The 14,508-nt window shown below is 34.1% G+C and overlaps 1 protein-coding gene across 1 annotated transcript; it reads left to right on the forward strand.

The window, feature by feature from the left end:
- The first annotated feature begins 1,055 nt into the window (after positions 1-1,055).
- On the forward strand, positions 1,056-1,710 carry LOC125872676 (beta-amyrin 6-beta-monooxygenase-like). Its single transcript, XM_049553437.1, has 2 exons — positions 1,056-1,239; positions 1,320-1,710. The coding sequence occupies exons 1-2, from the start codon at positions 1,159-1,161 to the stop codon at positions 1,623-1,625; spliced, it is 387 nt and encodes a 128-aa protein (XP_049409394.1). The 5' UTR covers positions 1,056-1,158; the 3' UTR covers positions 1,626-1,710.
- The last annotated feature ends 12,798 nt before the right edge of the window (positions 1,711-14,508 follow it).

Raw genomic sequence — 14,508 nt, forward strand, 5'->3', positions numbered from 1 at the left:
CTAGTCAAAAAATATACTTTCAGCTTAGCTTGCAAATTATTCCTATCAATAGAGGATTTTCAATACGTTAAAAAGTTATCGGACCCTTTCGTTCTTGTAACGTCCGAGATGTTTACCGTGCCAATTAATTTACCCGGTACGCCTTATAATCGCACGATAAAAGGGGGGAAAATGATGCGTGAGGAGCTTATGAAGATTATTAAGGAGATGAAGATCAATGAGAAAAATAATCATAGTGATGACTTGTTGTCTCGACTTACAAGTTTTAGTGATGAAAATGGTCAATTTATGAATGGTGCAGAGATTTACAATAATATTATAGGGTTACTTGTTGCAAGCTATGATACTACAAGTGCTGCTATCACTTTTGTCTTGAAATATCTTGCTGAGCTTCCAAATATCTTTAACGAGGTTTATAAAGTACTAATTATTCTTTATGGTTTTAGTAGTTTTATGCACACGTAGATAAAAAAATATTTTACATAATCAGATCACTTCAAATGTAATTATAGGTAACTTTAACTTATTCAGATTCCGTTTATCAAGGGATCCTTATTTGTTTGTAACCAATTTTTTCGTTGATAATTTTAGTTATTCTTATAGTAAATTGATTTGTAATCTAAAACAAATAGTAAGTATTTGTTATAACATGTTAAATTACATAAATGATATGAAAATTTCATTTCATTGCGTTGCTGATGTATATAACTTTAATATATATGTTAGTTACTGACTTTGACAATTTTAAAGATTTTATTACACTATCAATATGAAATAACAAGTTAATGACTTACTATTTTTATGAAGTTATCAAATAATGCTTAAAATTAAGATTTATTTATTATTACCTTATGATTGTCATCTGAGCCGAGAGTCTCTCGAAAAGAACCTCTCTACCTCCACGAGGTAAGAGTAATATGTCTGTGTACACTTTACTCTCTATACTGATGGTAAACCTACGTTGTTTTTATACTAACGGTGAATATATACGTTCTAAGGACTTATATATCATCTTCTTCTTTTTGTGTGTGTGTGTGTGTGTTTGGAATAGAACAAATGGAAAGTAGAAAGTCAAAAGGTGAAGGAGAGTTGCTAAATTGGGATGATATCCAGAAAATGAAGTAATCATGGAATGTAGCATGTGAAGCAATAAGGCTAATGCCACCAGCTCAAGGTGCTTTTAGAGAAGCAATTACTGACTTCACATTTGGAGGACTTACTATCCCAAAAGGATGGAAGGTACGTTTCGAGATAATATCTCAGATGATCACTTAAAGTCAGTTAATTTTGTTTTCTAAATATGTTTATATATTGGACAGACATTTTGGAATGTGTATTCAACACACAAAAATCCAAAATATTTTCCAGAGCCAGAAAAATTTGACCCTTGTAGATTTGAAGGAAGTGGACCAGCACCATACACTTTTGTACCATTTGGTGGAGGACCAAGAATGTGTCCAGGAAAAGAATATGCAAGATTGGAAATTCTTGTTTTTATGTATAATGTTGTTACCAATTTCAAGTTAGAGAAATTGGTTCCACATGAAAAAATTATTTACCAATCATCACCTGTACCTCTCAATGGTCTCCCTGTTAGGATTCAACCCCATGGAAATTTAGCTTGAATCATCATTTGTGTCTCACAATATGTATGGTGATTGTCATCTCGTTGCTTATTCAACCGAACCTATGAATACAATCAATAAGATTTTCGTTAACATTTCTGTAATATTATTTTTCCCAAATGCATGACAATGACACTTTTCAAATGTCAATCGTATCTCACCTAATACTTCCTTATATATGATTTTTTTAATGTATGTCCATGTCCTTTTATCTGGCTGTTTAGTCATAACCAATACTTTCATCATGTCCATTAAAATTTTCTTTGAAAGTGCTACGTATAATTGGGCATGCGATAAAACATGTTGTGGAGATATAATCCAAGATTTGAGATTGTTTTACCATACATGCTTTAAATTTTTATTTTTTTTGTCATTACAAAATATAGATGTATTGAGAATTGTTTCCAAATGAATTTAAATGGATATCCTTCATTCTCTGGGTGATAACGATATTTTTGGAATAAACACTTGCTTTATAGCATATTGTTTCGTTGTTCGTGTGTATGACATTATTGTCAAAACTTTTAGAAATCAATCGTGTCCCATTACATAAACCATTTGATTTGATGGGTGCATAAGCATCTTTTTTAATACACAACACAAGCTAATCGATTTATTTGAGTTCACTCTAGATTGATAGTGCTCCCTATACTAGAAAGACTTTTACCTTTTAATTAATTACTTATTTTAATAATAATCAATATTGATTATTTAAATATATTTCGACTAGACAATATAAGATTGGTCCCTCCATTTCATTTTACATCATGACAAGAAATATTTTTTTAACTAGTGAATAGACATACACTAAAATCATGATTTCAGATTGTGTGATATGGAACTAGTGTGATACGGTCATAATTTGAAATTTGAAATTATGATTTTTATTTTCTTAAAAATATAAAACTTAAATATTTTATTAAAAATACTCATCGTTTTAAGTTTTATAAAAAGACTGATCATCTTCGGTGTAAAGAGACTGTCTGTAATATGTGAAAGATCCCTTTTGATATATGGCGTCTAAAAAGTGTCTATTTTGACGCTGAACTCAGCTATGGTTGCTCATTGGATAGCTTTGTAGTATAAATTTGAGAAAAAAATGATGATTTTCACAATTTATGAGATTTTAATATTTATGGAGAAAAACAAAATAAACCTAAAAATCCAAAATTATATGTACAAACAGAAAACTTCACCTTCAGATCATCTCCAATCCACCTTTATGTTACTCTCCATTCTCTATATTTGGAGGGTAAAGCAAAGAATGAACACTTCAACCCTCTTTATTTTAGACTCCATACTTCATTTTTAGAGAGTTAAATATTCAAACAATTTTCATTTTTTTCAATATTTAATCATTATTTTCTAATTAATATATTATTTTACATATAATGTCATTAATTAAATGTCTAATCTTGATAATTCTTTTTAAATGTAATATAATATTTTTAAATATATATTATTTAATATATACTACTTTCATCTCTAATTAATAATATTTCAATTTTTTTTCCAATTTTCGTCAGTAATATAATTTGATTTTATTATTAATTTTTGAACGTGCATTCGGAGTTTTGCAATTATTGCAGGACGTCATGTTTTTGGAGAAAGAAAATGCTACATGATATAATGACTACATGTATTATATTGCACAACATGATAATCGAGGATGAACGTGATCTTAATGCACCAAGTCAAGATGTCGTAGAGACTCCAACTACAACGACATAAATGATGGTAGATAAAAATATCCGATTTGAACAAATTTTAGCTAGATATATAAAAAAAATAATTCAAGGACAAAAATGCTCATTTTGAACTCCGTAAATGCATTAGTAGAGCATTTATGACAGCAACGTAATAATTTGTGTGTTTATGTATTTGTATTTCACTTTTATTTGAATTTGTCTATTAACTTGTATATTATATAATGTTTTCTTACAATTTATGTTATTTAAAAATTTAGAATAAAATATAATTTTATATTGAGTAAAAAATTTGAAAAAATAAAATTTATATAAAGTGATTATTTGGGAAAAAGAAAGAAAGGATGTATATTCTGAAATAACAAAATAAGAATGAAATAAAATAATACCACCTTTGTCTCAATTCATGTGACACATTTTCGTTTTTCGAGAGTCAAACAACTTAAGTTTGATAGAGAATTTGCGCATGGAATCTTCAATTTTTTTGAAATGAAATTTATATATGTATAAATAAAAAGTACTATAAGTTACAATAATTGACAATTCAAAATTGTAACACCCCGTAACTAGAAAGAACGAAAAAGAAATTTAAAAGAGGAAATAGTCATTTTTGGAAAGTATAAAGAAAATCTGGAAATTTTTAAGTGTGTTAAAGTTGAGTTTTTGGTCAATTTAAACGACCATAACTTCTAGCTCAGGATGAGTTAGGTGTGTTTCCAGCTATCGTAGGAAAGATCTTGGAATGATATTTCTAATGCCACCTAGTTTGAGCAATTCCGAGTTCGTATGAGTAAGTTATTCCCATTGGAAGTTGGGTTATTCAAATAAGGAAATGTCCAATCCGGATTTTAGAAGAGTAGTTTGGTCTTTTCCTTACCCTTTTATTTTAATTCATTTTTGGTAATTACTTAGGGGTCTAAATTGAACTTGGTCAGTTTACGCTTTGGAGAAATTGAGGTAGGGTTTTAGAGAATAGAAAAGAAAAGGAGAAAAGAGAAGGAGAAGCAAGGAAATCGTCAAGTTCTTGAAGCTAAGATCGTGGATTTCGTCAAGGGGTGATCCCTACGAGGTATGTGAGTTCACACAGTGTTAGGTTCCTTCACCCACGCGCCAAACATGTTTAATTCATCGTGAATTTGTCCTAAAAAGTTGAAAGTTTGAAAGTTCTTGATGTTCGTTCTTGAATTTACTTTTGTTCTTGAATTAGGATGAGATTGAGGAGTTCTTGAGAGTTTAACATTGATTATTAGAGTTGCTTTGAGTTAGATTCTTGTGTATATGTTGTGGGTACCGGAATCTAAAGAGATATGGAGAAAAAGAATCGAAATTAGGCGAATTGGGGATAGAAAACGAAGAAGGAACAAGTCGGGCAAATTTGGGTACCAGGTGTGGACCTGTTCCTCAGATTTGAAAATTTCCCCTCGCGTCGTAGAGCGATCACGGACCGTTCTGCCTCAAAAGTTATTTTTCGCGACCAAAATTTAAATACATCTCTGCGTCGCGGACCAGCTTTCAGGCAGTGATTTCTTGATCTTTTCTCATGTTTAGCTATCTAAAATCATTCCTAAACATCATGAGATCTTTCCTATCATAAATCAGAATCCTTGAATCCATAATTAAATTCAAGGAAGGTTAAGAGTTAAGTCAAGAGAAGTTAAGAGCCAAGGTAAGAGAAGTTCATAGAGTCTTCTAATAGTCTTTTACAAATGATTTAACTTTATTTTAAGACTTGAGTTTTGAGTTTAGTAAAGAGTAAAGTTGAAGTTCATTTCTTCAAAAGTATATGGGGACTATGTATTCCCAAAGAGTTTAAAATGTTTTCACATTTAAACAAGTAAAGAAACTTTGATTTCCAAAAGAGCCTTTGAGCTAGTTTTCAATTAAAGAGTAAATGTTTTCACATTTGAACAAGAAAGGAAACTTTGTTTTCCAAAGAGCCTTTGAGCTATTTTCAGAAAAGAGTAAATGCTTTCACAATTAAGCAAGAAGGGAAACTGAGATTTCCAAGATAGCCTTTGAGCTAAGTTTTGAGCAATTATCTCAAACCACAGAAAGAAGTTATGTTTTTAAAACATAAAGAGCTAGTATATTTTGGGAGTAGTATTGAGCACCAATATGGGGGAGAGTTCAGAGAACTCCGAGGCGCTATAAACCATCTAGCCATCATGGGTAGAAAAAGGTCATACTTTTTAGATGTTTCCTTTAGTGCTTTTTAGCATCGACTAGTGGATTCACTTAGTAGTTCAGGTTCTATACCCCCGGCAAGGTATAGGACAACATTTGCAGCGTGAGGCAGAACGTTATATCATCACGATAGCTCTTAAGTGATGGTTGTCGATTAGAGAAACTCTCACAGCAGTACTTTGTATTTTTATATACATCAGAAATATTTGTATTTCCATATACAAATAGAGTTCATATTGTATTTTTGCATACATACAAAGTTATTATTGTATTTCTAAATACACAGAATCAAAACCATGTTTTAAAGCTTTTCTTTATACTGCATTTATATACACTTCTTGATATTGAAATCAGTTGAGTTGAGTTGAGCCAGGTAAGTTCTTCAGTTCCTTTCAAGCTTATGTCTTGTTTTAGAATTCCCCTCGCATACTCGTATATTCAATTTACTGATGTCATTTGGCCTGCATTTTATTATGATGTAGACACAGGTAACCATGATCAGCATCCAGCGCATCGTTGATCTAGTTGAGCACTCAGAGTCAGTTGGTGAACCTCCTTGCTTTTCGAAGGATCCCTTTGGTTACGTTTTGTTTTATTGCTTTCTTATTTCAGTTGTTAGGATGATTGGGGGACTTGTCCCGACATCTCTCAGAGTTTAGAGGCTTTATAGACAGAGTTAGTTGATGTTAGTTCATGAGTCTTTACTTTCCTTTTCAGTTAAGTTGAGACTAGAGTTGCCACTTTGGCAGTAAATGTTATTTATTACATTCTCAGTTATTTATTGAGCAGTTCAGTGTACTATTTTAAAAGTATTTATCTTGAGTAAAGTCTTCCGCTGAGTAAGAAAACCAATCCAATGGTTCGCTTGAGGCCAGCAATGGTTCTCGAGTGTCGGCAACGTCCAGGGTGTAGGCCCGGGGAGTGACAAACTTAGTATCAGAGCACAGAGTTCAAGAGTCATAGGGAGTATATGAAGACGTGTATGTAGAGTCCTAGTTATCGGTGTGAAGCGTACCACATCTATAATGAGGAGGCTACAGCATTTAGGAAATTCCTTCACTTCTTTCATACTCACTTCGTGCGATAGAGTGTATCTCTATAAAAGTCTCTTTCTAACTCGTGCTTACGCATAATCGATTTTGAGCTGACCTATGGTTGAGAGTGCCTTCATGAGGTGTTTCTTTCCTCGTGAGTTAAGATAAGCAAAGAAATGGTTGCTGACATGAGGAACATGATGAGTTTATTCGTAGTTGGGTTGACTTATCTGTCAAGTAAGAAAAGTAAGGCAACCATGCTAATAGGTTACATGTGCATAGCAAGGCTGATGTTGTATGTGCAACAAGTTGAGAAGGACTAGCTGAAGGATAGAGAAGAGTTTGAGAGTAAGAGGGCTAAGACATCAGAGAATGAATCCGGGTAGCAAAAGAGTAATGCGAACCGGTCTTCTTTCCAACATAAGCAGATAGGATCTGCTCCATTATATGCTGGTGCACCTGCACCAAGGAACAAATGTGAGTACAATAGTCAGAATTCTCAGAACTTCAGAGCTAGACCTGTGCATTTGCAAGGTAGTAAGGCACAAGGGGGTACTAAGACTTCTGCATGTGCTAAGTGTGGTAGGAGCCACTCAGGGGTGGTCGTGATGGCTTCACTAGTTGCTTCAAGTGTGGCCATAACGATCATTTTATGGGGGAGTGTCCTAAGAGCAGACAAAGTAATGGTAATGGGGGCAATAGAGCCCAGCCTTCTTCAGTTACTCCACCAGATAAAGATGCATCTAGATGAGCTATTTCAAGGGTAGACAGAGAAGAAAACCGTATTTATGCTATCGCTAGTCGCCGAAAGTAAGAAGATTCGCCAGATGTTGTCATTTGTATGATCCAAGTCTTCATTTTGATGTTTTTCCTGAGCGACTTCTTAAGCCTTCAGTGTTTCTACACCTGGTGGTGAGTCAATTCTACCAGAAAGAGTCTATCGTGATTGTTCCATTTTCGTCAATCACAAGAGTACCATGGCTGATTTAGTTGAGTTAGACATAGTAGATTTTGATGTCATTCTAGATATGGACTGGCTTCATGCCTGTTATGCATCAATAGATTGTAGAACTCGAGTAGTCAAGTTCCAGTGAACCAGTTATATAGTTGAAGAGTAGTTCAACAGTGCCTAAGGGTCGTTTTATTTCGTACCTTAAGGAAATAAAGTTAGTTTCTAAGAGGTGTGTATATTACTTAGTCCGAGTTAATGACTCCAGTGTTGAGATACCTCATATTCAATCAGTTTCAGTAGTAAGAGAGTTTCCAGAAGTCTTTCTTCATAAACATTCTTCCAGATGCTCGTCCCATATCTATTCCGCCATATAGAATGGCACCAGCAGAGTTGAATGAAAAAGCTTAAAGAACAGTTGAAAGATTTATTCGACTAAGTATCTCACCTTGGGGCGCTCCGGTCTTATTTATGAGGAAGAATGATGGTTCCCTTAGGATGTGTATAGATTACCGTCAGTTGAACAAGGTTACCATCAAGAATAAGTATCATCTTCCAAGGATTGATGATCTTTTCGATCAACTTCAGGGTGCCACTTGTTTTTCTAAGATAGACCTCAGATCAGGTTACCATCAGTTGAGGGTAGGGAATGTGATATTCCAAAGAAAGCATTGGTCATTATGAGTTTCTGGTCATGTCCTTTGGTTTGACCAATGCGCCTGCAGCATTCATGGACCTTATGAATAGAGTTTTTAAACCTTATTCGAGGAATGTCATGTTAGCCATCTCAGAATAGTTCTCCAGACTCTAAGAGATAGAGAGTTGTATGCCAAGTTCTTTAAGTGTGAGTTTTGACTTGAAGTATGTGGCATTCTTAGGCCACATTGTGTCTGGAGAGGGAATTAAAGTTGATACTCATAAGATAGAGACAGTGCAGAATTGGCCTAGACCCACATCTTCAACTGATATTAGGCGTTTCTTGGGGTTGGCTGGATATTATAGAAGGTTCGTAGAAGGGTTTTTATCTATTTTATCCCCTTTGACCAAGTTAACTCAAAAGACAGTGAAGTTTCCATGATCTGAAGCTTGTGAGAAAAGCTTCCAGGAATTGAAAAAAAAGGTTGACTACTGCCCCAATTCTGACATTACCAGAAGGTACTCAAGGCTTTATGGTCTATTGTGATGCGTCTAGAGTTAGTTTGGGTTGTGTGTTAATGCAGAATGGTAAGGTTATAGCTTATGCCTCCAGACATTGAAAATTCATGAGAAGAATTACCCAACCCATGACTTAGAGTTGGCTGCTGTAGTGTTTTCTTTGAAGATATGGCATCATTATTTATATGGTGTTCTTGTAGATGTATTCACTGATCACAAGAGTCTTCAGTATGTGTTTACTCAGAAATAGCTTAATCTCAGACAAATGAGGTAGTTAGAATTACTCAAGGATTATAACATGAGTATTCTTTACCACCTAGGTAAGGCTAATGTTGTTGCGGATGCTTTAAGCAGATTGTCTATGGGTAGTACCCCCATGTTGAGGAAGAAAAGAGAGAGTTAACGAAAGATGTGCATAGAATTACACGCTTGGGAGTCCGATTAATGGATTCCACAGAAGGAGGAGTGGTGGTGATGAATGGGGCTGAATCATCATTAGTGTCAGAAATGAAAAAGAAGCAAGACCAAGATCCTTTATTGCTTGAATTAAAGGCAATTGTTCATAAGCAAAAGTGATGGCTTTTGAACAAGGGGGAGATAGTGTTTTGAGGTATCAAGGTGGATTGTATGATTGATTTCAAGGGTAATTGGGATGATCACCTACCTCTTATTGAGTTTTCTTACAACAATAATTACCACTTTAGCATCCAAATGGCTTCTTATGAAGCTCTTTATGGGAGAAGATGCAGATCTCCTATTGGATGATTTGAAGTTGGTGAAGCAGGGTTGATAGGACCAGATCTAGTTCATCAAGCTATGGAGAATGTGAAAGTGATTCAAGAGAGGTTGAAAACGGCGCAGAGTCGCTAGAAATCCTACACCGATGTTAGAAGAAAGGAGTTAGAGTTTGAAGTAGATGATTTGGTATACTTGAAAGCTTCACCCATGAAAAGTGTTATGAGGTTTAGTAAAAAGGGGGAGCTTAGTCCCCGGTATATTGACCCTTACAGAATATAGAAAAGGGTAGGTAATGTAGCTTATGAGTTTGAGCTACCATAAGAGTTAGCCGCGGTTCATTTGGTCTTTCACATCTCTATGTTGAAGAAGTGCATGGGTGATCCTTCATTGATCATACCAACCGAAGATATTGGGATCAAGGATAACTTATCTTATGAGGAGATTCATGTTTAGATTCTAGATCGCCAAGTTCGCAAGTTGAAAACAAAAGAGGTAACATCAGTCAAAGTCCTTTGGAGAAATCAATTTGTTGAGGAAGCTACTTGGGAAGCGGAGGAGGATATGAAGAAGAGATATCCACATCTCTTCGAATCCGGAGAAATTCCATAACAAGGTACTAATTCTCTTCTTAGTACTCTTTAATTTATGAGATTGCATGTTGTATTTACATTGCTTGTTAGGTGTTTGAACTGAATGTTAGATGTTACACATTTAGCCTACTAAGAGTAAGCTCATTCGAGGACGAATGTTCCCAAGGGGGAGATATTGTAACACTCCGTAACTAGAAAGAACTAAAAAGGAATTTAAAAGAGGAAATAGTCATTTTTGGAAAGTATAAAGAAAATCTGGAAATTTTTAAGTGTGTTAAATTTGAGCTTTTGGTCAATTTAAAATGACCATAACTTCTAGCTCAGGATGAGTTAGGTGTGTTTCCAGATATTGTAGGAAAGATATTGGAATGATCTTTCTAACGCCGCCGAGTTTGCACAATTCCAAGTTCGTATGAGTGAGTTATGCCCATTGAAAGTTGGGTTGTTCAAATAAGGAAATGTCCAATTCGAATTTTAGAAGGGTAGTTTGGTCTTTTCCTTACCCTTTTATTTTAATTCGTTTTTGGTAATTACTTAGTGGTCTAAACTGAACTTGGTCAGTTTATGCTTTGGAGAAATTGAGTTAGGGTTTTAGAGAAGAGAAAAGAAGAGGAGAAAAGAGAAGGAGAAGCATGGAAATCGTCAAGTTCTTGAAGCTAAGATCGTGGATTTCGTCAAAGGGTGATCCCTACGAGGTATGTGAGTTCACACAACGTTGGGTTCATTCACCCACGCGCCAAACATGTTTAATTCAGCATGAATTTTTCCTAAAAAGTTGAAAGTTTGAATGTTCTTGATGTGTGTTCTTGAATTTACTTTCGTTCTTGAATTAGGATGAGATTGCGGATATCTTGAGAGTTTAAGATTGATTATTAGAGTTGCTTGGAGTTAGATTCTTGTGTATATGTTGTGGGTACCTTAATCTAAAGAGATATGGAGAAAAAGAATCGAAATTAGGCGAATGGGGGATAGAAAATGAAGAAGGAATAAGTCGGGCAAATCTGGGTACCAAGTCCGCGTCGCGGACCTGTTCTTCAGATTTGAAAATTTCCCCTCGCGTCGCAGAGCGGTCACGGACCGTTCTGCTTCAAAAGTTATTTTTCGCGACCAAAATTTAAATACACCTCCGCGTCGCGGACCAACTTTCAGGCAGCGATTTCTTGATATTTTCTCATGTTTAACTATCTAAAATCATTCCTAAACATCATGAGATCTTTCTTATCACAAATCACAATCCTTAAATCCATAATTCAATTTAAGGAAAGTTAAGAGTTAAGACAAGAGAAGTTAAGAGTCAAGTTAAGAAAAGTTCATAGAGTCTTCCAAAAGTCTTTTACAAATGATTTAATTTTGTTTTAAGACTTGAGTTTTGAGTTCAGTAAAGAGTAAAATTGAAGTTCATTTCTTCAAAAGTATATGGGGACTATGTATTCCCAAAGAGTTTAAAATGTTTTCACATTTAAACAAGCAAAGAAACTTTGATTTCCAAAAGAGCCTTTGAGCTAGTTTTTAATTAAAGAGTAAATGTTTTCACATTTGAGCAAGAAAGGAAACTTTGTTTTCCAAATAGCATTTGAGCTAGTTTTCAGAAAAGAGTAAATGTTTTCACAATTAAGTAAGAAGGGAAACTGAGATTTCTAAGATAGCCTTTGAGCTAAGTTTTGACCAATTATCTCAAACCACAGAAAGAAGTTATGTTTTTAAAACATAAAGAGCTAGTATATTTTGGGACTAGTATTGAGTACCGATATGGGGGAGAGTTCAGAGACCTCCGAGCCGCCATAAACAATGTAGTCATCATGGGTAGAAAAGGGTCATGATTTTTAGATGATTCCTTTAGTGTTTTTTAGCATCGACTAGTGGATCCACTTAGTAGTTCAGGTTCTATACCCCGGCAAGGTATAGGACGGCCCTGGCAGCGTAAGGCAAAATGTTGTATCATCACGATAGCTCTTAAGTGATGGTTGTCGGTTAGAGAAACTCCCACATCAGTACTTTGTATTTTTATGTACATAAAAAATATTTATATTTTCATATACAAATAAAGTTCATATTGTATCTTTGCATACATACAAAGTTATTATTGTATTTCTAAATACACAGAGTTGAAACCATGCTTTAAAACTTTTCTTTATACTGCATTTATATACACTTCTTTATATTAAAATCAGTTGAGTTGAGCCAGGTAAGTTCTTCAGTTCATTTCAAGCTTATGTCTTGTTTTAGAATTCCCCTCGCATTCTCGTACATTCAATGTACTAATGTCATTTGGCTTGCATCTTATTATGATGCATACACAGGTAACCATGATCAGCATCCAGCGCATCGTTGATCCAGTTGAGCACTCATAGTCAGTTGGTGAGCCTCCTTGCTTTCCGAAGGATCCCTTTGGTTATGTTTTGTTTTATTGCTTGCTTATTTCAGTTGTTAGGATGATTGGGGGTATTGTCCCGACATCTCTTAGAGTTTAGAGGCTTCATAGACAAAGTTAGTTGATGTTAGTTCATGAGTCTTTACTTTCCTTTTCAGTTAAGTTGAGACTTGAGTTGCCACTTTGGCAGTGAATGTTATTTATTACATTCTCAGTTATTTATTGAGGAGTTCAGTGTACTATTTTAAAAGTATTTATTTTGAGTAAAGTCTTCCGCTGAGTAAGAAAGCCAGGCCAAGGGTTCGCTTGGGGCCAACAATGGTTCTCGAGTGCCGGTCACGTCCAGGGTGTAGGCTCGGGGAGTGACAAAAATATTTAAAAAATATATGAGAAATTTACAGTCAAAGATAAACTTGTTTGAATCTCAAAATCTGAAAAGTGTCACATAAATTGGGACGGAGGGAGTAATATAATTTTGAGGATAGAGAAGAAAAATCTTTTTTTAAGAGTAAAATAGAGAATTGAGTTGGAACTGGCTGTCGAAAAAATAGATAACTCAATATTTGTAGAGTAAAATTTAAGTATAAGGTTGGAGATGCCCTCAAATTAAAATCATGATTTCATATAACACGTATAAACATCCCCCAAGGGGTCGTTTGGTAGCTGGATAGAGTGATACATGTATTAGTAATGTGGGTATTAGTTATGAATGTATTAGTAATGCAAGTATTAGTAATGTGGTACTCCCTCCGTTTCAAAAAGATTGATCTGGTTTGACTTGGCATAAAGTTTAAGAAATTAAATAAGACTTTTGAATCTTGTGGTCCTAAATTAAAGTTATGTCAAATGTACAAAATTGCCCTTAATCTTGTGGTCTTAAACATGCCACGTGGAAAGCAAAAAGTAAAATGTTACCAAAAAAGGAAAGAGGTCATTTTTTTTGTCACACCCCTTTTCGCGCACAGCGGCGGAAAGGTTTTTCCAATTTAAGTGACGGTATTGATTAAGGGATTATTTTATTTTTTCAGAGTCGCCACTTGGAATTGAGTTGTGGTGTTCCAAGTCACCTTTTCGAATCCCTAATCAATAGGAAATGACTCTTTTAATTTTGGTCTACGAACTAGAAATTCGGGTAAGAAATTCTGTTGACCGAGGGGAAGGTATTAGGCATCCCTCGAATCCCGTGGTTCTAGCACGGTCGCTTTTATTGACTTATACTTATCTTGATATACTTTTGGATAATTTGTATAGGCTATGATTTGCTCGCATTTTTATTGTTGAATTTTTATTTGATCTCAATCCAGATGCGTAACCGCATTCTTAGTCTTGACATTTAGAGACATAACTGTCTTCTTTCTATCACACCTAATAATCTATTTTTTTTTCTATAAGTCTCTACTTTAGATTAATAAAATTTAATTATATTATTGGACAAGGTACATCACTGCATCCTTGATCATTATTTTTTATGTCTCAAAAAAGATGCGCAACCGCATTCTTAATCGAAACAAATAATTTTAACGTACCTAAAAGTTTGTCTAATGTTAAAAAGAAAATACTTAGTCTTATTTTTGTGAATTCTAGACAACTAATCTTCTCATTTCATTATTATATTTATTGATGATACTTTTAATTAAATTAACCCCACATGTTAAAATATATATTAGAATAATTTTATCAAGGTCACATCCTTGAATTTCTTTCAAGTGTTTCAAAAAAGATGTGTAACCACATTCTTAATTGAAACAAATATTATTTTTTGTTTACATGCCTAAAACCCATCTAATGTTATAAGAAAATATTAAATAAAATCAAATAAATTAAAACAAATCTAACTTCTAGGATACAATATAAATTTTGGATTACCTTATATTCTTTTATTTTTATTCACCCTTAAAGTTAATGTTAAAATTAGGCCTACACATATTATATTTTTATTTTTATTTTATCTTGAAGTTAATGGCGAAATTAGACATACTCATATTGTACTTTTTTATTAATCCAACAAAACAATGACGAATTGCTAAAATAAATCTCATTCTTTATTTAATAAATAAAACAACAATAATTTTGTGAACCCAATAATTCCTACTTTATCATTATTAGCATCAAAATCAAGAAATGAACAACATCATGACCCATTCATTTTAAGACAT

Source organism: Solanum stenotomum, chromosome 8 (assembly GCF_019186545.1).
Source record: "Solanum stenotomum isolate F172 chromosome 8, ASM1918654v1, whole genome shotgun sequence".
Classification (NCBI taxonomy): domain Eukaryota; kingdom Viridiplantae; phylum Streptophyta; class Magnoliopsida; order Solanales; family Solanaceae; genus Solanum; species Solanum stenotomum.

Bases quoted from the DNA above. Each gene is read 5' to 3' on its own strand.
- LOC125872676 (XM_049553437.1), top strand. From the start codon at position 1,159: ATGCCACCAGCTCAAGGTGCTTTTAGAGAAGCAATTACTGACTTCACA. The intron at 1,240-1,319 runs GTACGTTTCGAG...TATATTGGACAG, and splicing joins CTATCCCAAAAGGATGGAAG to ACATTTTGGAATGTGTATTC.